Consider the following 23,468-nt stretch of genomic DNA (forward strand, 5'->3'; position numbering starts at 1 on the left):
GACACTCATTATATGTATCTATCTACTCAATCTTCATGCTTCTACCCCCTACATACATCTTCAGTTTATTTGGGTAAAAAATGATGATTGCCCTGTATGCCTTTTCTAAAGCAGTCATGCCTTTCAGCTTTAAAAACGCAGTATTGTGGCCTTTTATTGTTGGAATATTAGTAGTTAATGGTGGGGGCTATATTAGTCAGGGTTCTCTAGGGAAACAGAACCAACAGGGATATCTGTAAATGTTAAGAGATCTTATAATATTATCTCACGCAACTATGGGGAGGTATGAGTCCAAATTCCATAGGGCAGACTGCAGTCTAAGAGCTCCAATGAAGGTCCTTCATGAGTTCCCCAGGAGAAGCTTGCTGGCTGACATAGAGATGGGAATTCTTTTTTCTCTCTGACTGCTGAAATCATTTCTCCTTCCAAGGCCTTCAGCTGATTAGATGAGATGTTTGTCATTGCTGAAGGCAATCACCTCAGTTGATTGTAGATGTCATCAGCCATAGATGCAATCAACTCACTGATGATTTAAGTCCATAAAATGTCCTCACAGTACAAGTAGACCAGTGCTTGCTTGACCAAACATGTGGGCCCCATTACCTGGCCAAGTTGACACATGAGCCAGGGGCTGTGGCATCGGAAAGATCTAGGTTCAAATCCTCATTTTACCACTTGTTAGGGGTATGATAAGGGAAACTGCTTATTTTTTGTGAGCTTCATCTCCATTTCTGTAGAATGGAAATAACAGTACCTATCTCATAGGGTTATTTGAATAATTAAATGAGATACTATAAAGAGATTTGAAAAGCACCTGGGACACATAATAAGTACTCAGTAGATGGTAGATGCTAGTGATTATTTATATTAGAATTTGTCTATGTTAACATGAAAAAGATAAGAAATGGACAATAGATATTTTTCAATAGTTTGGTAAGGAAAAAAGATAACGAATAGGCAAGTGGGGATTATTTACATCCTGACTTCAACTTTGACCAAAAAACCTTATGGACACCTAGACTTCATTTCACTTTGGCCTATGTGTTATGTCCTATACCAGACAATACAAATATTAGAATGAGTAAGACACTAAATTTGACTAATTTATAGTTAGTTAGGAATTAGTATAACAATTTAAATGATTCTAACATTACTAAAATGCAAATATACAGCAACTTAACAGCTATAACTGTGTGACATGTTAACCATAACTGCAGTGTAATAAGTAGTATTAACAGCATTTGCCTTTAATAATATGCCTTTCCACGCAAGATATAAATCTAATTTAATCCTCCCAACAATTCCATGAAGTAGGTATTATCATTGCCATTTTTCTATGCACCAAAATCAAGGCTCAGAAATTAAAGGAACTTGCTCAAATTCACCCAGACAAATTACTCCTCTTCACCTGACCAGTCAGCCTCAAAAGTGTGAAACAAACCAAGTTGTTTCTAAAAAGTAAAAACAATCCCTTAGTAATATCGTTCCTCTTTTAGGAGAATCAAGAATTCATAATACTACTGGAAACCAGATCCCTGCTCTGCCACTTATTAGCGGCGTGACCTCGGTCAAGCTATTTCACCTTTGTGTTTCTTCTATAAATGAAGATAATCTCTTAACTGATGATAATTATAATTCCTACCTCAAATGTGGGAAAGCGTGGGAAAGAGAGAGGGTGGGCTATATGGAATTCCCCCATATATGTATATATATATTTTTTAAAGATTTATTTTTGTTTATTTCTCTCCCCTTCCCCCCCGTTGTCTGCTCTTTGTGTCTGTCTACTGTGTGTTCTTCTGCATCCGCTTGCATTATCAGCTGGCACCGGAAAACTGCATCTCTTTTGGTTGTGTCATCTTGCTGCATCAGCTCTCTGTGTGTGAGGTGCCATTCCTGGGTGGGCTGTGCTGTTTTCATATAGGACAGCTCTCCTTACAGGATGCACTCCTTGCACGTGGGGAACCCCTACGTGGGGACGCCCCTGCATGGCATGACACTTCTTGCATGTGGCAGCACCGTGCGTGGGCCAGCTCACCACACGGGTCAGGAGGTCCTGGGTCTCAAACCCTGGACCCTCCATATGGTAGGCAGATGCTCTATCAGTTGAGCCATGTCTACTTCCCTTCCCCCTATATTTTTGATTTTTATTTATGTAATCTGAAGTGCCTTTAAAAATAAAAAATAGACTTTTTTTTTAAAGTAGTAAAACCTTTGCTTCTTAAAAATATATTTGTTAATGCAGCCATGTTTGCTCCATTTCTTTCACTGAAGAAATGGAAAGATAGGGGATTCCCATATACTCCACCCTCCTCCCACATTTTCCCCTTTTAATAGCATCTTATGTTAGAGTGGTACATTTGTTACACCTAATAAACCAATATTAAAGCATTACTACTAGCCAATGTCTACATTTTATAGTATGGCTTATACTTTGCACTGTACACTTTTGTAGATTTTGACAAAATGTATAATGGCCTATATCCACCATTGCAATATCATGCAGAACAATTCCAATGCCCTAAAAATTCTCTCTGTTTCACCTGTTCTTCTCTCCCTCTCTCCCCAGAACCTCTGGCAACCACTATCTTTATATCAATGTTACAAGTTCTTTTGTTACTACAATAATAATAAGTTGACTTTGGTCCGACTTATTTTTATGCTTGTTTGTTCCCCCCTTATGCTTGTTTGTTCCCTCCTTATGTTTGTTCATTCCTCAATTTTGAGGCTTTTGGAATGATGATGCCTACTCTGCTTCAGATTGGGATGGGGCTTAGGTCCTCCAGAGCAGATGGAAGGAACTGTTTTACTTACTGTTATAGATACGCTTGGTTTTTTGGGATGGAAATTGTCCATCACTATCATTTTGTTAGTTGTGCTGGGTGAGTCTGATGAACAGGAGAGTAGGTATCTGCCACAGCTCTGCTGAGATTCAGGACTCATCCAGCATATGAAGCTGTAAGTCTCTGGGACGTATATTTAATGGGTATAGTGCTAATTATAGGTTGAAATAAAAGGGGTAGAAGAATCATGAGTAGGGAGATGAATGAGTTTAATTCTTTTATATTGGGGAAATCAATTATCACATATTCCAAGATAAGGCCCACCAATAGGTGCTGATCTTATGAGGCTGTGTGCCTTGTCTGTAGTGTCTAGATGTCTCTAGAGCCCTCAAGAGCACCACTGCTTGAGGCTTTTCAAAACTCACTTTTCAATATATATTATATTATATATTATTTGTGTTTATGTCATATGTTTTTGTATTCATTTAATTTGTATTGTTATGTCATTGTCTTTGTTGCCTCTTTTTTTACAAGAACAATCAAATGCTGCTTGCATTCAAAAGCCAGTTTTAGCGGAGTTTGACACTATAAAACAAACTTTTAAAAAAATCACATTAAACATTTTATTCTTATCCCAGGTGACTGATATTTAAATGCTGTAAGTAACTACAGTTTCCCTCTACATATTCTCCAGGTTCACTGTGGAACAGGAAATTGATTTAAAAGATGTTTTGAAGGCTCTTGGAATTACTGAAATTTTCATCAAAAATGCAAATTTGACAGCCCTGTCTGGTAAGACATAATCACCAATTTAAAAAACGTATTCCATAAAGGCTTTTTTTTGGATACTGTTGAGTCATCTATAATGGAGTTCTGAGATAAAATGTAGTTAGCACTTGCCAAATAAACATTACAAGAAATATATAAACTACATGTAAAAATATAAGTACAAATCATAACATTATGTTTATGTTATTCTAGTCCATGTTTTATCTTTGATAGTAGAGTATATTCTCCAAAGTTCTGTCTTTTATGCCTTTGAATTCTCCATTCCATTTGACACAATACCTTGTAGAGTAGATAATCCATAAGTGTGTTGATTGAATATCTTGATATATCCTGTTGTAATAAATGATATAAAAAGAAAGGAGCAAAGAGGATAAATGAGTGCCTGCCATGAGAGCTAGACAATTTTTAAAAGAATAAAGAATGCCTTCAGAGATTATATAAATATTTTCCTAATTCTTCTGTAAAAAACAGTAGTTTTGAAGAAGTATCTTCAAAAAATACCTGGCACATTGGGGTATTGAGTAATAGTTGTATTATTTGCTACAAATACTCTTAATTTGTTTAGGGTAAAAAATCAAAAAATATGAGTAAAAGTGGAATATGACATGTAAAATGCTTTTGTAAATATTTTTTAAGCTGCTAACCCCAAGATATTTATAATCGAAATGGGCTTATGTAATAATTACTTTCTATCATTTCTATAGAACATGAAAAACAAAATAGAATCTATTTCCTGATGATCTAAAGACAGGTATCTATTAAGACAAAAGAAACTCAGTGTTTTAGTTTTCTTTATGTATAGCTTACTGAATCAAGTTCTCCAAATAAAAAGAGCAAAGTTAATAGGCAATGCCTTAGCAGTTCCTGTGTTGCAGGAGTATGTGACTGTCCTCTCCTGAAGCATCAAGCTACATAAAATTGAGCTGACCAAATAATAGCTTTTAAATCAGGACTGTGAAGGCACATGGATTGGATTCAGGGAAGTATATGAACCCCACAAAATTGTTTGTGTGCTGTATGTGTGTGTGTTGAGAGAGAGAAAAGAGTAAAAAAGGCCTTTCCCTTTAGGATTGGGCAGATTGTTTCCAAAACAATACTTAGCTTCTAGATAAGTACTGATATATTGGGGACCACGACTTTAACCCCTACTTTAGAGAGCTTATGGTCCAAATCACTACAAGCTTTTCTAAATGTCTACTATATAAATATTCCTGTGCACAAAGGATAATTGCATTTTCCTTGGGCAAATGTTTTTGTGACTCACATCCAAGTTCCTAAGGCTCTGAACTCCTCAGTGATGTTGTCAAAGAGGCAGGACTGGTGGTGATTCAGAAGGAAATGGCACCTTTGTATCTGAGTCAAAAGTACATTCATGGCTTGAGCATAGTACCATTTTAAAGTCCTGTGTCCCCTTCCTTAGGAATTGGGAGTATCTAGCTTACCATACTGGTCAAATTCCAACTGCTAATTGCATTCCACTTTCTTAATATGGCTCTATTATTAGTTTAATTAGAGATTCCTCACTGTCTTACCCAAACACCAAAGCAGCTATTTCACATGCACAGAGTATCTGCTGCCTCTCAGTGCTGAGGAAGTAGCATTGTAGTGGTAAATCAGTTTTTGTGGTCAGTGTAGCCTAAGGTTTCTGAAATATTTGGATATTTTATAAGGCAATATTTAATTGCCTTTACTTTGTTCAAAGACAATAGAGCATAAATATACGCTTTGTATGGAAATGATTAAAGAGTTGAAATAACATTAGGATCTTCCAGAATGTCCGTATAGTCTATACGTGAAATATCAGTTTGTTTAATCAAATCACCATCTAGTAAATCCTTCTCAGCGTCCTCCCACAACTGCATCTCTAGTACCTGGCACAGAACGGACTCTTAGTTGGCACCCAGGAAATGTTCACTGAAGGATAAAATAGAAGGAGAAAAGAAGTTTTCTCAGCATCACTATATATATTCATTTCTTGGAATAATGACCTTCTTAGAACATTAGTCAGTAACCTAGGATTTGCTGTCATCAAATACTATCTGTTCAGGTCTTCAAAATAATTTGATGAATGATCTAAAGCAAAACTCAATCTTTCTGTGAAAATTCTTTAATTCTTTAATTACTAGCTTTGCCAGAACTTTAGTAGCTCTAGCCACCCCAATCAATGTAATGCATCCGTATTCCCTTCTCTCCCTGGCCCTCTCACACCCTTCTACCTGCCCCTCCCTTCTTCCCTCCAACCCTTCCCCCCACTACACACGCTCTATTGACACCACTGTAAAACTTAACCTCTCAGCTTCCTCTAAATGCTGTAGCATTTTTCTTTGCATCATTGATTGGAACACCTATGCTCTGCCTGATATGATTGGTATACTTTCCAAATGACTAGTATTTTGCCTTCCCAAATAAATTGTGAAAACCTTGATCACTAAAAGTGTCTACAACAATTAGTAACCCCACCAGAAAAATTATGTGCATGCATCTGGTTATTATTTCTACTTCAATGAGAATGTCATGGTGTTTAAGATATATAAAAGTAATTTTCCATGTCATATCTATTCCTTTCATTAAATAACAGTTTGTAAGGCATCTATATAATGTGGGCAAAGCACTGTGTCATAAAAATGAATAAATGATTAAGACATGATGCCTTCCCTAAAGGATCATATGAACTTATGGACGAGAAAGACATAGAGAGATGGGTTTAACAAAAGGAAGAATGATAGAAATGTTTTACTAGAGTAGTGGTTCTCAACAGGGACCATTTTTGCCAAAGGGGACATTTGGCAATATCACATTGGGAACAGGGTGCTATTGGCATCCAGTGGGAAGAGGCTGGAAATGCTGCTAAATATCCTACAATGTACAGGACAGCCTCCTAAAACAAAGAATTATCCAGCCCGAAATATCAATAGTCCCAAACTTAAAGAACCATATATTAGAGAAAGCACTGTGGAATCAGAAAAGGGGAAAAATCAAGAGCAGAATCCTAGTATACTGGGTCAAAGGACAGAGGAGGATAACATACATATGTATATAGGCTTTAAAATGTATAAAACATTTTAAAACAACATATTAGAAACAGATAGCAGTGGTTGCTTCTAGGATATGAGATAGAAGAGTTTTCATTTTTTATATCCTGTGTACCATTTGGAATTTTACCTTGGTCGTGTATTAATAATATTCCTAAAGAACTAGGAAAAACTTTTAAAATTGCATTATTAGCGTAATTAATTGGCATATTTGAAAGCACCTAGAGAACAATTCATTACTATTGTGACACTGCTATATATTAAATTGTGTCATGAAATTTTCTCTTTCTTCAAAAAATATCAAATGTGATTTAGTGGTAGGAAAAATAAAACTGATTCATCTCCTTTTTCCCGCAAAACCTGGGTAAGTTGAGAGTCCTTTGCAAAGACTTCTTGAATCTGCTCGCTCTTTTTCTGTTCCACGACATCCACTCGTTTTTCAAACTCTCATTATTGCTACCACAGACTATTTCAATAGCCCCTAAACAGTTTCCAATCTCTCTCCAATCTAATCTGTTTTATCCACCACTGCCGAGACTAATCTCCTTAAAAATCACTCTCAGATCATTTCAGTCCCAGTTCAAATCCTCCCTCCCGTCTGCTGCAAACGCTCCACTGCTCAGCTGGGTATTATATTAAGACCTCAGCTCCCTCCAGCCTCCACTCCTGTTGATTCTTTACACACAGCCTGTGTGCACCTCACATCTCCGCCACTCCTCATCTTTATGAAATCTCTCCCACCTGAAACACCTTCCCTTTCCGCTTCTAACTCTGAGCTCAGCCTCCCCTGCAGTGCCCCGAACTTCAGCCAGTCACCATCATCACGCCAACCAGAAGAAATCACTCCTTAAATTCCACAGTATTTTGTACTTTTTTTAATGGCACACATCACATCTTATCTCATGTTATGGTTAATTATATATCTAACATTCCTTGCTAGAATTTAACCCTGCCATCAACACCAAAGATCGATTCTTATATGTGTTTCTACCATGCCCAGCATGGTCCTTTCTTTACTGAATGAAGACGTGAATAACAGGAGGTTTTCGTATTTGTTGTATATTTTTTTCATCTCTGTTTGATGTCCATTGCGTTTGACTCCAAATTCCATTAACATAAAATGCAGTAAAGCCTCATACAATAAACATGGAGTGGAGGGAGTGGTGAGAATAATGTTCTTCTCAGGCTCAATTTTAAATGCTCATCTAGTTGCAGCAAGTTTCCTGTTACAGAGTAAGGCTGTTTTTGTCATGGAAATGAATGACTGTCAACATTTGGATTAATAGATAATCCTCTTGCAAGGTGTAAGAAAAGGAGAGAGAGAGTGCTAAATCCTTTGGCTTAAATATGAGCTTTAATAAAGGAGTCAATAAAATAAAGGAATTAAGATACAGCAAAAGCCATGTTCAGGCCAGACTCAAGTGCTGCAGATTTATGACAAACTGCCTCTTCTATGCTGCCCTTGCTTGTTCTCTTTCTCCTTGGACCTCTAAACCAGAGGACTGCCTTTCTCTTCCATTGCCCTAATTCTGGTTTTCCTCCCGTATTCACACCTGGACCACTGCAATAGTTAACAGTCTTGCTCTTCCTGCCCCTAGCTGTTTGCTTATCCTGTTCACATTTCTAAAATCAAAGCGGTCCTGTGCTGGTACTTCTGGAGAAATCTGGGCTTTCCACATGGTAGTCAAAGATCTTCAAATCTAGCAAACCCCCGTCCACTCCTCCACTTCCTTCTAGCCCAGGCTCCATCTGGGCCTTCAGATGATCCACAATGCTGCTCTCACTTTGCAAATATTATCCTCTTCTTGAGACACTCTTACCCCCTTCTCTGGCAGGCACTCTCCTAGAATCAGCCCAAATGTCACCACCTCTGAGAAGCTTCCCCTGACTTTTTTCTCCCTTCCTAGATGGTTTACTTGTCCACATCTGGATTCTCAGAGCACCTTGCACATATCTCTGTTACCTCACATTTTACCTTTTACTTAGCTATTTATTTACATACTTATCTCTGAGCTCTGAGCTCCTCAAAAGCAGGGACTGTCAGACATATCTTTCTGGCTCCAGATCCCAGCGTGGTAAGTGGGTAAATGCTGAGTGGGTAAGTTCAGTGAATAAATGGTACTGGACCCAGATTTGTAACAAGTGTGAGGGCTTATGTCCTATCGCCAGCCCTCCTCTCTTACCATGGTCTACCCACACAGGCCTTCTTTTGGGTGCTTGAACATGCCAAGCTTTTATCTGTCTCTGCCTTTAGCTTTTCTCCCTGCCTCAAGCACTCTACCTTCAGGTCTTTCCATGACTGCTTCCTTTGTGTTCTTTAGGTATCAGCTCATATGTCACTTCTCAGACATGCCTTCTTTAACATCCCATATCAAGTAGCTCCTTTCCTTTGCCCCACTCACCTGCCAACACCTCACCTCATCTGATTTCCTAGTTATGCTTACCTTACCTGAAATGTTGGGCATTTATTGATTTGCTTTTTTATGTTTAGCATTGTCTTTTTGTTGTTATCTAATGTCAGCTTTCTCCTTACTGGGGAGGACCCGTTTGGTTTACCCTAGTATACTCAGTGCATCAATAATATCTGGCACATAGTAGGTGCTCAGTACATGAAGGAATGAATAAGTGAATGAGTGAATGAATGAATGAACAAATGTCTGCTGGTTCTATAACAAAATCTATCCAAAAAAAACCCAAAAAACAATGCTATTCCTATCTTAAAGAGTCCGAATTCTAGCAACCTTTCTAAACTTCAGTGAAGGGGCTAAAGCTAAAAATATTTTAGTAACTGAAGCACAGAGACACTTTTGGAATTCTTGGGTTCTGTTATGATGCTCTTTTCATTTTTCTATTTTAAACATGTCCTTGCTGACGACAACAAGTTATTTATATTGGCCGTCTTTAGGAACAGTGCCACAAAGGAAATAGGGGCATACACTTCCATGATGGCCATCCTGCCGGTATTACGTTAACAACAGATACTTAGAGCTCTTGGTGTCTTACACAATACCTTGTAAGTAGAGGGCATTTGATAAACATTTGTTCAGTGACTGAATGAATGTTTCAGTCCTTTATACTGTTTTCTTCAAAAAAAGCTTGAATTATTGCCCAGTTCCTCTCTGGGGAGGGAGCCTAGGGTTCACTGGCCTTGTTCCCATCTTAAAGCATTCTGAAAAGCCTGGCTCCATGCTGCTCAGAGGAAAGCCAGACCAGGCATTTGGCAGCAGTGTCTGCTGGGCCAGAAGGGGCCATGTGCTAGGGGTCAATGTGCAGTATGTTGTTTTTTGTTGTTGTTCTGTTTTGTGCATTGTGGTTTGCCATTGGTTTATTTCTTTTTTGAGAGAAAAACTAACTTTTCTCTAAACAATAAAGCCAGCTTCTCAGTGAAATTCTCCTTAATTTCCCTCCCAACCAGATTCAATTTATCAAATGTCTGAGTGGCTACTTTGTGTTGGGCAGTGTGCAAGGTACTGTGGATGTGAGATGAACATACTAGGCAAGGTCCAGGAAGTCAGCTGTGTCACATTCATTTAGTCTAAAAATATACGACACCAAGCCTTCCTTACCCCATACACTGTGCTCCAGATTTACTGAACTGTAATAACCTGAACATGCCACACTCTATGACTCTTTTGTGCCTTTGCTTCCCCAGTACATCACTCAACCCCTGTGTTCAACCCGTTGTCCAGTCACACAATGCATTAGTTAGGGTTCTCCAGGGAAACATAACTGACAGTACACATACATAAATACTGTAAAATTTATTATAGGAATTGACTCATGTGACTGTGGGGATGCGCAAGCCTGAATTCTATAGGGCAGGACATCAGGGAACTCTGGTGAAGATTTTTCATGAATTCCCCTGGAAAAGCTGAAGTAGAGATGGAAATTCTTACTTCTGACTGCTGCCTTCCTCATTTCTCCCGTTAAGACCTTTACCTGCTTGGATAAGACTTCTCTCATTCCTGAAGGCAGTCTCCATTCTGGATTGTAGCTGTCATCAGTCATAGAAGCAATCAACAGACTAATACAGTGTCTGACTGGACAACAGAGGTTGAGTGATGTTCTGGGGAAGCAAAGACATGAAAGGGTCCTAAAGTGTGGTATGTTCAGGTTAATACATTTCGGTTAATCTGGAGCACAGTGTATGGGTAAAAGAAATGCTTGGTGTCACATATTTTTAGACTAAATGAACGTGACAGAACAACTTCCTGGAGGTTCTTAACTTACATATTAAGCAAGTATGCAATATACTAAAGGTGAGGTAGGAAGCAGAGTGAGCAGAAGGGATAAGGGCTTATAGTAAGGTAGTTGCATCAATTGACATGGATTTTCAAAAGATTATGCTGGAGAAAGCTATACTGTGAATTGGAGGCAGTTAGAGCAGTTCTCAACTGCTCTGTCATGAATCCTGGGGACATCTCTTCAAACTCATTTTCTAAAATTAGTTGTATGTGTTGCTGGGCTTAATTTTCTCATTATAAAAGAATTTTACCTCCATATTAAAATGAGTTTGGTCTATGGATGACCTTGTTCAATTTTGATGGCAAGGTAATGCTAACCACAGATGCATTAGATAATTTTTATTCTCTTCTTAGTGTCTTGAATGTTTTATTAACAGATAATCCTATCTGTTCCTTGAAGATTCGGTTAAAATCACCTATTTTTTGGAAGAAATCATTTTCCCCACAAAAGACATTTTCAAGTCCCAACCCTAGTCCTGTAAGTGTGAACTAACTAAATTGGACTTTTTGAACATGCCATTAGTTAAAGTGTTTCCAAACTGAATGGGGGTGTACCTTAATCCAGTATGGCTAAAGTCCTTAAAAGCAAAGGAAATTGGACATGGAAGTCAATGTTAGAGGAAACAAAAAGAGGCAGATGATGGCAGAGACTGAGTCCCACCAGAATGCTACAGACTTAGAAGAAAGCACGGTCTTGCCAGTATTTTGATGTTGGACTTCCAGCCTCCCAAACTATGAGACAATGAATTTCTGTTGTTTTAAGCCAAACTCTGCATAGTATGTGTCATAGCAGCCCTATCAAACTAAGATACTTACTAAATTATCTGAGCTTGTAGTCTTTAATTTTGAGGATGGAGGTAGAGTTTGTTTATTGGTTCAATTCCTTTAACAGTAAATTAGTCAGATTTGCCTTGAGTCAGTTTTATAATTTGTACATTGCCCAGTTTCTGGAAAAATCTGTTCATTTTCAAAGTTATCTGTATAAAGAGACAAGAAGTCTTTTGTGGGAGATGGAAATATTCTTTCTCTTGTTTGTGGAGATGGTTTCACAGATATATCTCTCTATCAGAATTTATCAAATTATGTACTGTAAATAGATACAGTGCTTAGTAACTAAATTATACCTCATAAAGATGATTTCAAATTAGTGGAAAATTATATTTTTTTGTGATTTTTAAAATTCTCTTCTGTATCTCTACATATGTTGCCCTTTTTTGTTCTTAATATTGCTTATTTGGACAATCTCTCCTTTTCCTTTTTCCCTGCACAGATCTTGTTAAAAGATTGTCTATTTCATTACCTTTAAAAAAATAAGCTTTCCTGGGATGCCCTCAATATCCTTGTTTTCTTGATCTTTCTGCCACAAGTAGCCTGCAGTAGCCCTTCCACCAACACCACCACTTTTTTGTGTGAGAAATGAGAGCCTGTGAGAGGATAATGGCAAGAGGATGTTACATTTTGGGCAGAGGGTAGTTGAAAGGGATGAGAGTCCTTGATTCAAAGTGTCCAGTGCAGCCAGCAGTCAGGCCCAGTGGCACTGCAGGAAGTTTCTCTGTGCAAATTGAATGCAGCTGAAATATCATTCAGTGTCTTTGAGGAAAACCCTCCTTAAAATAGGGCTAGCCAGGGATGTAGACAATCCTTACTCTTTAGGAACTTTTTTATTCAGGGTCATATATTGCCTCTTGATGTATGACCCTCCTCTAATTGGCAGATGGATGAAAATGGGAAGCAGAATTTAAAAATAATAAAGCACCATTTAACTACTAATCAGATAATATATTTTACTGTCTTGGAATTTATGTGTTTGTTTTGCCAACTAAATATATGTGTGTGATTATGCAATTTGTGTTTATGTTTTTATTTATTTATATTTTTCCTTTTGTTTAAAAAAACAAAACCTAATCCTCCATATTTGAGAGAGCTAATTATACTTCACTGCTTAATGTAAAAACTTGATTGCTTTTTATTTTTCTTCTACTCATCAAATGTATTCTAGAAGAAAATATCATAACATGTCAGATAGACTATTTAATAATGCAGTGCTTATATTTTAATACCAAATATGATCTGAAGAAGTAATATCCCTATTAAAAGTATATTTAGAGATGCCACTGTTGGTTGTTCTGGGACTTATTTAAAAGAAGCAGGTGTTGTGTAACAGATGTACCAAAAATATTGTTGAACATCATTCCCTATGCATATGAGATAATTATGTGTTTTTAAAACTTGAAAGGAAAAATCTAAGTTGTGCATAGAATTCAGTTACTTACTGAGCCTTATGGGAAATCAGTTATGCTTTTGCTGAATGATGCTGGTTATTAGCAACAAAGCTGTTTATCTTAAATTTGAATTAAATATTAGACCTCCTGAAATTGAAGAAATAGGGTAAAAACTTGAGTAGTCCTTTATCCTGCTTCCTAATGCTGTTTTGTTTTTATTTATTTGGGTTTTCGTTTGTTTGTTTTGTTTTAATCTTGGGTTAAAATTGGAAGTCCAAGTTTGAAAGCCATTAATTTAAAGTAAGCATAAGAACAAAGGAAAGTCAAGAAAAACCAAGCCTCCTTATACTGAAGTTGTCTTGTTTCCTCTGATCTTAGGGTAAAGCATGTTTGTAAATCCTCAGATAAACCAAATAAATAGAATGGAAAATAACTTTTTTATATAATCACATTTCTAGAACCCAGAAATTCATTTTGATTTTTTTTTTACCAAGGATATTTTCATTTTCACTGTTATGAAAGATTAAAGAAAAAAGAAAAAAATGCTTCTTAATCTGATATCTGAATTTCTACCTGTTTTATTTTTGTTTTTAGATTTCAAATTAGAAAGCAATAAGAAGTTACTATCTTGAGTTATGAACTAATTTGCAATCATTATCAAATAGAGCCAGATTTCTGCTTTTTTCTGGCATTATAAAAAGTAAGCAATGGGAAAATTACCAAGAAAAATGAAGAGAAAAATTAACAAGAGAATATAAAATGAGGACAAATTAGAAATCACTTCTTCAACGGTTCTTTTATATCAGAAATCTTATAACATTCTCTCTTATGCTTTATATTAATATCATATTTATTTTACCTCTTTCCGATTCATTTAAGAAAAGAGTAAAATGCTTTCCTATATCTGATGCTAAAGCAATGCTTCTGATTCTCCATGCAGATAACAAAGAGATTTTCCTTTCCAAAGCAATTCACAAGTCCTTCATAGAGGTTAATGAGGAAGGCTCAGAAGCTGCTGCCACCTCAGGTACCATTCATATTCTTTTTTCTTTTTCGTTTCTTTTTTCCTTTTTTTAAAATGATCTTCTCAACTCTTCTAGACCTGTAACTTTAAAGCAATGGTAGGGGCAGGGGGCAATGGTTACTTTCAGAACCAAGCTGAAAAACTGATTCTGCTTTAAATCTGAAGGCAAACTAATGCTGAACCAGCCAGAATTTTTAAAATGAGATGTGAAGCCTGCACTCATGCCAGTGTCCTGGTGCAGTGCAACTCCCACTTTTCTCTCTAATGAGAGGCAAGAGAACATTGGCAGTTCTGTAAGAATAGATTTTCCTGCTGAGCTGCCTGTTTAAATATGTTAAATATTTTTCTGCTGCCTGCTTAAAAACATTTTTTCCTGCTTAATTACTTGTGGAAGTTGGTTCTTAGTTTTGTCAGTGAAAAGTTTTGATTTTTTGAAAAGCATATACATGAACAATTAGGGGTAATTAATTTTAACAAAAGTACTCTGACAGAAATCATGTATCCAATACAAAATGACAAATATTCTTTATCATTTTGATAGTTCTAATTTCCCTAATTAACTGAAAACAATTTTTCCTTGCCTCCTTACACTTTCATTTGTTTGGATGTTTTTGCAATCCCATATCCAATAGCCAACATAAAATGTTAGTAGGCTTTTTTCCCTTCTGGTAAAATGCTAATATATTATATTTGCACACATTATTTCTAACTTCTGCATATATTTGTCCATTAAAAGGTTACCACAAGTAATAGCCATATTTTAGAGAAAATAGAAACATAGTATTCTCAGACATCAAAAAAGCTTAAATCTTACAGAATTTAATATTGACCTTTTTCTGACAACTAACCACCCTTAAGCAAGTATAAAATGATCATCCCATAATGAGGATCTCAGGGGAATTCAGTTTCCCAGCTGTAGGAAACATCATTGCATCTCTCACTGCTGTATTTTCCATTAATCACTGTCATCCTGACCATTTATTAGAAGCCTGGTGGCCTGTTATGTAAAAATACACATTTCAGACAAAAGAAATAATGATTTGAGATATAAAGAAACAGTCATAGTTGTTTTTCTGTTTTGTTTTGTTCCCCCAACCACCCCTTTAGCTGAAAGGTTATTTTTGTAAGTTCGCAAGTATTTATCTGAGGCAAAGAACTGAAGTTTTAAAACAGACAGAATAGATTGTTACATTATTTGAGGCAAGGTGGGGAAGGAATTTTGCTTGTGTGTATTTCTTGTGGAGTTTTTTTTCTTTCAACAGATCAAATAGAAATGTTAACATCTTTATGGTATTTCTCTCTTTCAATCTTTAAAATCTTGCTTCCTGTAAGTTGTTGCCATTGGGTTAAACATAACTGATTTTGAGGCATTACTCATTACTCTCTGCACAGATACTGACAGGTAATTACTTTCTCTCTGCACCGTAGGAATGATTGCAATTAGCAGGATGGCAGTGCTGTATCCTCAAGTTATTGTGGACCATCCATTTTTCTTTCTTATCAGGAACAGGAGAACGGGTAAGCCTGTTAGGAGAACAGAACTTTATTGAAAAGGCCACAAGGAAACTTTTTAATGGAGAACTTTTTTTTCACAGTGTTTATCAAAGAATTTCTAAGACTCAAATGATTTTTTAAAAATTGAAAATGAGTTTATATTTTCCATTTTAGAACATAGCTAATTGTAAGAAAGATAAAAAAAAATTATTTTCTTTTGCTCACAGTCTCTTGTTACTTCCAACCCTATGCAGGTACAATTCTATTCATGGGAAGAGTCTTGCACCCTGAAACAATGAACACAAGTGGACATGATTTTGAGGAACTTTAAATCATTTCATTTAAATAATAAGGAAAGCAGTAATTAAGCACATGATGTTTGCAACTGATATATATATATATAAGGTTTGTCTTTTACCCTGTGTCTTACGATAATATTTAAGATAGCTCTGGAAAAAAATAATTTATGTAAATTATAAGCCAACCTCGTTAAGGAATGTTATCAGTATTATTAAGGTAACGAGTCCTGTTACATCTTTGTGTTTGTTGTGCTGCTATTTAAAATAAAAGTACATATTGAACATGTACGTAGTGAACTTTGTTTTTCATTTTAGAAGTTGCAGTAAAAAGTTAATGGCTATGTGAAGTTTGGAAACTGGTATTTCTGGACCTCTTAAATCTTTCATGATCATGTAGGATAAAAGTACGAAAGTAAAGAAGCATCATATACTTAAACGTAAAAAGCAACAAAAAGCACAAAAAGCAAGGTGAAGGAGGGTTCTCCACAAAAATTCGGTTAGTTCTTTTAAGAGGGTATGTAGTGTAGTGCAAAAGAACACAAACAGAACATCTTCTATATGGCTCCACCACAAAAGTGTTTAGAAAAAAATAACAGGACTATCCAAACCCATAGATAATAGCCTGACTAATACCTAGCTTATCTGCAGTCTTAAAAAATTCACTTGTCCTCATAGGCCTCATGTAGTATACAAGCCTGATATGTCATTATGTTTTGCTGCTTCAAATAAAATCAGAATTACAGTTCCCCAAATTCCAAAAATGAGCCAGTGACCAAATAACTAATTAAAATATGTCAGAAAGTGGACTTGGCCCAGTGGATATGGCATCCGTCTACCACATGGGAGGTCCACGGTTCAAACCCCGGGCCTCCTTGACCCATGTGGAGCTGGCCCACGCACAGTGTTGATGCACGCAAGGAGTGCCGTGCCATGCAGGGGTGTCCCTGCGTAGGGGAGCCCCACGCACAAGGAGTGCACCCCGTAAGGAGAGTTGCCCAGCGTGAAAGAAAGTGCAGCCTGCCCAGGAATGGTGCCACACACATGGAGAGTTGACACAACAAGATGACACAACAAAAAGAAACACAGATTCCCGTGCCGCTGACAACAACAGATGCGGACAAAGAAGAACACACAGCAAATAGACCCAGAGAACAGACAACTGGGGTGGGAGGGGGGAAGGGGAAATAAATAAATAAAATAAATAAATCTTAAAAAAAATAAAAATAAAAAATAAAATATGTCTTGGATATGTAATCAGGGGATTCACTGGAGTTGGATATTACGCGAATGCCAGGACAGATGCTAGAAACCAGCAGGTTGTGGCTGAATACTGCCCACGGAGGTGTTCTTGTTTACTCTGCAAACTTGAATGTCTTCAACTGAGATATCCCTCTCTTGCTTCTCTCATTGGGTGCCTGTGTGGGTCCTGGACTCATTTACATTTTAGGCTTCAAACAGTTATAATTAGTACTTTCCTGAATGTATTGATCTTATTCTCCCTTCAAGAAGTAATTTATGCCAGTTGAGACACTATCAACTTCTTAAGGTCTCCAGTAAATTACATTATTATCCTTTGGCTAAAATAATGGCATTCTTGGACCAAAAGAAAATGATTACATCATGTTTCAAGAATGGAACAGGCCCACTGAATGCCAGATTTTTTACTCTAAGTTTAACAATTTCAAGAAATGTTTGAACATTTTCAAAATTTCACTGAAATTGTTTGCATGTTACTTTCTTATACTTTAGGTATTTTTCTCTGATTTGAGGGCAATTAACATGAACTTATATTTTCATTAGCTTTAATTCAGTTCAGGAGAACAGGGGTTTGGTAAAACCAGGCCTGCCCCTAGACCTTCTGAATTCTAATCTCTGATGATAAAACCTTAAAATCTGCATTATGTAACAATGTTGCACACTCAATCTTGAATACACTGTTAAAGTAAAGGATACATGCGGAGAGCTTGTTAATATACTAGTTATTTAGATATTGTTAATTTATAGAAATCTGGATCCACAGGGCTTCTCAAACTTCAGTGTGTACTAGACTCACCTGCAGATCTTGTTAAAAAATGTAGATTCTAATTCAGTTCAGGGGCAGGGCCTGAAGTTCTGCATTGCCAACAAATGATGCCATTGCTATTTATCCAAGGATTCAGTTTGGTAGCAAAACTCCACTTAAAGTTTGCATGTTTGATGTTTTTATAAATGGTAACAGAAAAACAGTATACTTTTCCTATAGCATGGAAGGCATCAGCAAAGAGGGGAGTCTACATTAAAAATGCAATGTACCTATACAAATACATTTTTATTTCTGTTAACATACTATGTGCAGAATTCCTCTGTATATTAGAACTCTTGAAATATATTATTTTAAAAATATCTTGGGAGCCAGTGTGGCTCAGTGGTTGGGTGCCAGCTTCCCACATAGGAGGGGTTCAATCCCTGGCACTCAGTACCCCAAGAAAAAAAAATAGAGACAGTTACAGGCAATAGCCACAAAAAAGAATTTACAAATACCCAAGGACACAATACTTAATACTAAATTTTTTTACTGCTTACTTTTTTCAGAAGACATAATTTATTCATAAAGATGAGGTTATTGTAGAGCAATATTCTTGTTTTTATTTATGATATATACATATTGGGCTAACTGATGTTGATTCAGTATTGATATTCTGAAGTGGTGATATTCTTCACTACCATATCATAATGTTAAGTATTATATATATTTCTGAATCTGTATGTCTACCAGTGAACTAAATGAGTTATATGTAAGGAAGAGCAGAAGTCATTAGACAATTGAGTGGATTTTATAAAGCCCCAAATGCAATATTTATTAGCTGATATGAGTAATCCATTCATAATGTTTATGAATTCTGCCTTGTTATTAACATATTTACAGAATGCTTAGAATACTTTATAGTACCAAGTTTTTCCTATTGTTTGTTTATAATCTAGTCAATATTTCCTTTTCTTTGAAAAAATAACCTTATAGTTTTGTTCTTCTTAAAATGTATAAATTATATACACACAGTATGCACAGGTTATTGAAACTTGTTGCTCTTTGGGTGCATTTTTTTGGAGGAAATTGATGATAATTATTTAGCTATTTTATTTTAAATTTGGATTTTACTTTTTTGAATGTAATAGCCTAGTGTGAACAGTTATAGAAAATATAATTCTATAAATCTTTATATCATCACCATAACCAAATAATTGTTAGAATTTATCTTAAAAAGAAATGTTTATTTAAACATCAGAAAAAATAGTTGAATTTTGTAAAAGTAAAGAGAAGAAAGCTAGATGATAAAGGACATATTTCATTTGCATTAAATTTACTAGTGATAATGTTCACATTTCATTTTTATTAAAAGTATATATTATATATAATATTCATTGTCTTTGATATATAATCAGCTTTTTGAATTTGTGATGATAAATATTTTTCTTATCTAAAAACTACCTTTAAAAAAAAAACAACGGCCTGGGATATTTCAGTGATTGACTAAATTCAACTTGAGGTGCATCTTTATAAAATAAAGGTCTTCCTTGCAATTTTGAGAAAAAAAGATGAATGACTATTGTTAATACAAAGGTGGCTGCTGAAAATGCATAACCTTACCATCCTCTTTCAGGATGCAACACTGTTCATTTAAAGATGGACATCTTAAAATGTAGTGCAAGGGGCTTTAGGTAAATGACTCCATTGTAAGACCAGGCCAAGGTATGGACTCGCAATAACATTCAAACAAGGCTTTTGTGTAGCTGTTTTCTTCTAGGCAAGCTAGACTGCCTGTTATATTTTAATACATTTTTTAAAAATTGCTGGATTAAACTAAAGACATATCTCTATACTGACACAAGGGTATCATTTAAAATAAATCCCAAATTCATGTAAGTAGGGACCCAAAATAGTTCTAATTCAGTTCTTGTTCCCCAGGAAAACGTGGAATTACTAATGGTGATGTGTTATCAGTGGGGTAGGGAAAGGGAGGCATAGAAAGAAGCGGGTGGTATGGGCAAATCTAAAACTGTATCCCTCAAGTTTTCACCATTTGATATATACAGGATCCATGTATCAGGCAGCAACTTCTGGACCACTTCCAGTCAAATATCTATGATTTAATTATCTTCTTACCTGATTTAATTATCATCTTATCTGAATACTGAACCAGAAAACCACTCCATTATTTCTGTTTTGGCTTGTGTGTGTATGTGTGCTTTTTTTTTTTTTAATTTCTTCTCTCCACTCCCCCTCCCCCCCGCTGCCATTGTCTGTTCTCTGTGTCCATTTGCTGCGTGTTTTTCTTTGTCCGCTTCTGTTGTCAGCCGCACGGGAATCTGTCTCTTTTTGTTGCCTCATCTTGCTCCATTAACTCTCCGTGTGGGCGGCACCATTCCTGGGCAAGCTGCACTTTCTTTCGCGCTGGGCGGCTCTCCTTACAGGGGGCACTCCTTGCACATGAGTCTCCCTACATGGGGACACCCCTGCGTGGCACGGCACTCCTTGCACGCATCAGCACTATGCATGGGCCAGCTCCACACGGGTCAAGGAGGCCCGGGGTTTGAACTGCGGACCTCGCATGTGGTAGGTGGATGCCCTAACCACTGGGCCAAGTCCGCTTCCCTATGTGCGCTTTTTTTAGTTTTATTTTTAATTTTGTTTTGTTTAAAAATGTCTTGTTCTCTGCACTGAAGATTCTTCTCCTCAGTTGTGACAATAGATGTGAGAAGTCCTTCCACATGCATCATTATCTACTGGCAAGCAATTTACTCTCTCCAAGGATACTTGAGGGCATTTTTCTCAAAGCTTGAGAAAGGCCCTTTAAAGGAAAAGAGGAGGAACTTTGATTATAACATGAAATTCATCCATATGTACACTCTCTGCCCTGTAAAGTACTTCATGTTGTTTCTCATTCAAACCCAATAGTCTTTAAAATAGAGCAAGAAATTTAAAAGTGAGTAAATTTAGGTAGTTTATTATTATTTTTTTTTGGCTTTAGCCACTTTAATACATGTGTAGTGTTATTTAATTGGTTTTAATTTGCATCTTCCTAATGATTCCTAATGATTTTTCCTTCTAATGTTGAGTATCTTTTCATGTACTTGTCATTTGTATATCCTCTTTGGTAATGTATTTATTCAAATCTTTTGTCCATTCTTTGTCAAATATGTGCATTGCAAATGTTTTCTCTCAGTCTGCAGCTTGTCTTCTCATTCTCTTAACAGTGAAGTTCACAGAGGAAATAGTTTTAACTTTGAAGAAATCAAATTTATCTCTTTTTTTTTAATAGATCATGTTCTTGATGTTGTATCAAAGAATTCTGCCTAACCTAAGCTCATGAAGACTTTCTCCTATGTTTTCCCTTAAAAGTTTTATGGCTTTATACTTAAGTGTATGATTAATTTTGAGTAAATTGTGGACTACAGCTCACTTTATGCCATACATATATCCAGTTATTCCTGCAGCATTTGTTGAAAAGACTACCCTGTCTTTATTGACTTGCCTTTGCAACCATGTCAAAATTAATTGGTTATATTTGTATGTGTCTATTTCTGGGTTTTAAATTCTGTTCCATTAATCTATATGTCTATCCTTTCTCAATACCACACTTTCTTTTTTTTTTTTTTTTTTTTAAAGTTTGCTATGTTTTTTTTTTTGTTTTTTGTTTTTTAAGATTTATTTTTATTTATTTAATGTCCCACCCCTCCCCTGGTTGTCTGTTCTTGGTGTCTATTTGCTGCGTCTTGTTTCTTTGTCCGCTTCTGTTGTCGTCAGCGGCACGGGAAGTGTGGGCGGCGCCATTCCTGGGCAGGCTGCTCTTTCTTTTCACGCTGGGCGGCTCTCCTCACGGGCACACTCCTTGCGCGTGGGGCTCCCCCACGCGGGGGACACCCTTGCGTGGCACGGCACTCCTTGCGCGCATCAGCACTGCGCATGGCCAGCTCCACACGAGTCAAGGAGGCCCGGGGTTTGAACCACGGACCTCCCATATGGTAGACGGACGCCCTAACCACTGGGCCAAAGTCCGTTTCCCCACACTTTCTTGATTACTGTAACTTTATATTAAACCTTAAAATTGGGTAATATTAGTACTCCAACTTTGTTTTACTTTTTGAAATCACTTTGGCTCTTCTAATTTCTTTGCTTTTCCATATACATTTTGGAATCAGCATGCGTAACTCTACAAAATTTCTACTGACATTTTCTTTTGCATTATGTTAAATCTTTGGATCAATTTTGGGGGAATTGATATCTTAACAATATTGAATTTGTTAGCCTATGAAAACAGCATGCCTTTTCATTTACTTAGGACTTAGTGGGTTTTTTTCTTCAACTACATCATTTAGTTATCAGCACACAGATACTGAACATTGTATATAAGTTTATTGGATTTATACCTAAGTATTTCATTTTTGGGAACTATTGTAAGTGGTACTTTAAAAAATGGCTTTCAATTGTTCATTGCTAGTATGTCAAAATGATTACATCTATATATTGACCCTTATATCCTGTGATCTTACTAAACTCACTTATTAGTTCTAATAGGTTTGGTATATTCCTCAGGATTTTCTACATAAACCATTATGTAGTTTCTGAGTAGATACAGTTTTATTCCTTCCTTTCCAATCAATATCCTTTATATTTTCTTATTGGATTGGCTGGAACTTCTAATATGTTGTTGAAAAGAGACATAAGATGAAAATCCTTGCTTTGTTCCAGATATTAGGGTGAAATTAAGAAGACAGTAAACTGTAGGGTTCTGTAGATAGGATTTTATCAGATTAAGAAAGTCTCCTATCCATAGTGGGCTGAGAGTTTTTGTCATGAATGGATGGATTTTTTTCAAACGCTTTTTCTTCATTTATTAATACAGCTATCTATCTTTTCTTCTTTAGTCTGTCCATATGGTGAAATACATTGATTGAATTTTGGTATTTGATTTTTTAATTTACTATTATAAATGGTATTTGTTTCTTGATTTCCTCCTGAGATTGCTCATTATTGGTGTACAGAAATGCTACCGATTTTTGCACATTGATCTTAAAACCTGCAACTTTACTAAACTCATTTATGAGTTCTAGAAGCTTTCTTGTAGACTTCTCAGGGTTTTCTATGTATAGGATCAGGTCATCTGCAAATAATGAAATTTTTACTTCTTCCTTTCCAATTTGGATGCCTTCGATGTCTGGTTCTTGCCTCAGTGCTCAAGTAAGTACTTCCAAGACAACTTTAAATAGAAGGGATAATAGTGGGCATCCTTGTCTTGTTCCTGAGCTTAAAGGGAAAGATTTTAGGATTTCACCATTGTAAATGATGTTAGCTGTGTGTTTTTCATATATACTTTTTTAAAAAAAATTTGTGTTTCCTTTTTTTTTTTAAAGAGTTTTAAAAAAATTTATTTATCTCCCCTTCCCCCTCCCCCCCCGCCCCAGTTGTCTGTTCTCTGTGTCCATTTGCTGCATGTTCTTTTTATCTGCTTCTGCTGTTGTCAGTGGCACGGGAATCTGTGTCTCTTTTTGTTGCGTCATCTTGTTGTGACATCTCTCCATGTGTGTGGCGCCATTCCTGGGCAGTCT

The 23,468-nt window shown here is 36.4% G+C and overlaps 1 protein-coding gene across 2 annotated transcripts in view; it reads left to right on the forward strand.

Annotated features, from left to right (window-relative positions):
- SERPINI1 (serpin family I member 1) overlaps nt 1-16,172 on the forward strand; it is an 85,986-nt gene extending 69,814 nt beyond the window's left edge. For both annotated transcript variants that reach the window (XM_004447941.3, XM_058295241.2), the window contains exons 6-9: nt 3,475-3,572; nt 14,008-14,094; nt 15,520-15,609; nt 15,840-16,172. In XM_004447941.3, the coding sequence (XP_004447998.2) occupies nt 3,475-3,572; nt 14,008-14,094; nt 15,520-15,609; nt 15,840-15,916 (352 nt within the window). In that variant the 3' untranslated portion in view covers nt 15,917-16,172. The remainder of the gene's footprint in view (nt 1-3,474; nt 3,573-14,007; nt 14,095-15,519; nt 15,610-15,839) is intronic.
- The last annotated feature ends 7,296 nt before the right edge of the window (nt 16,173-23,468 follow it).

This window comes from Dasypus novemcinctus, chromosome 4, assembly GCF_030445035.2.
Source record: "Dasypus novemcinctus isolate mDasNov1 chromosome 4, mDasNov1.1.hap2, whole genome shotgun sequence".
NCBI lineage: Eukaryota > Metazoa > Chordata > Mammalia > Cingulata > Dasypodidae > Dasypus > Dasypus novemcinctus.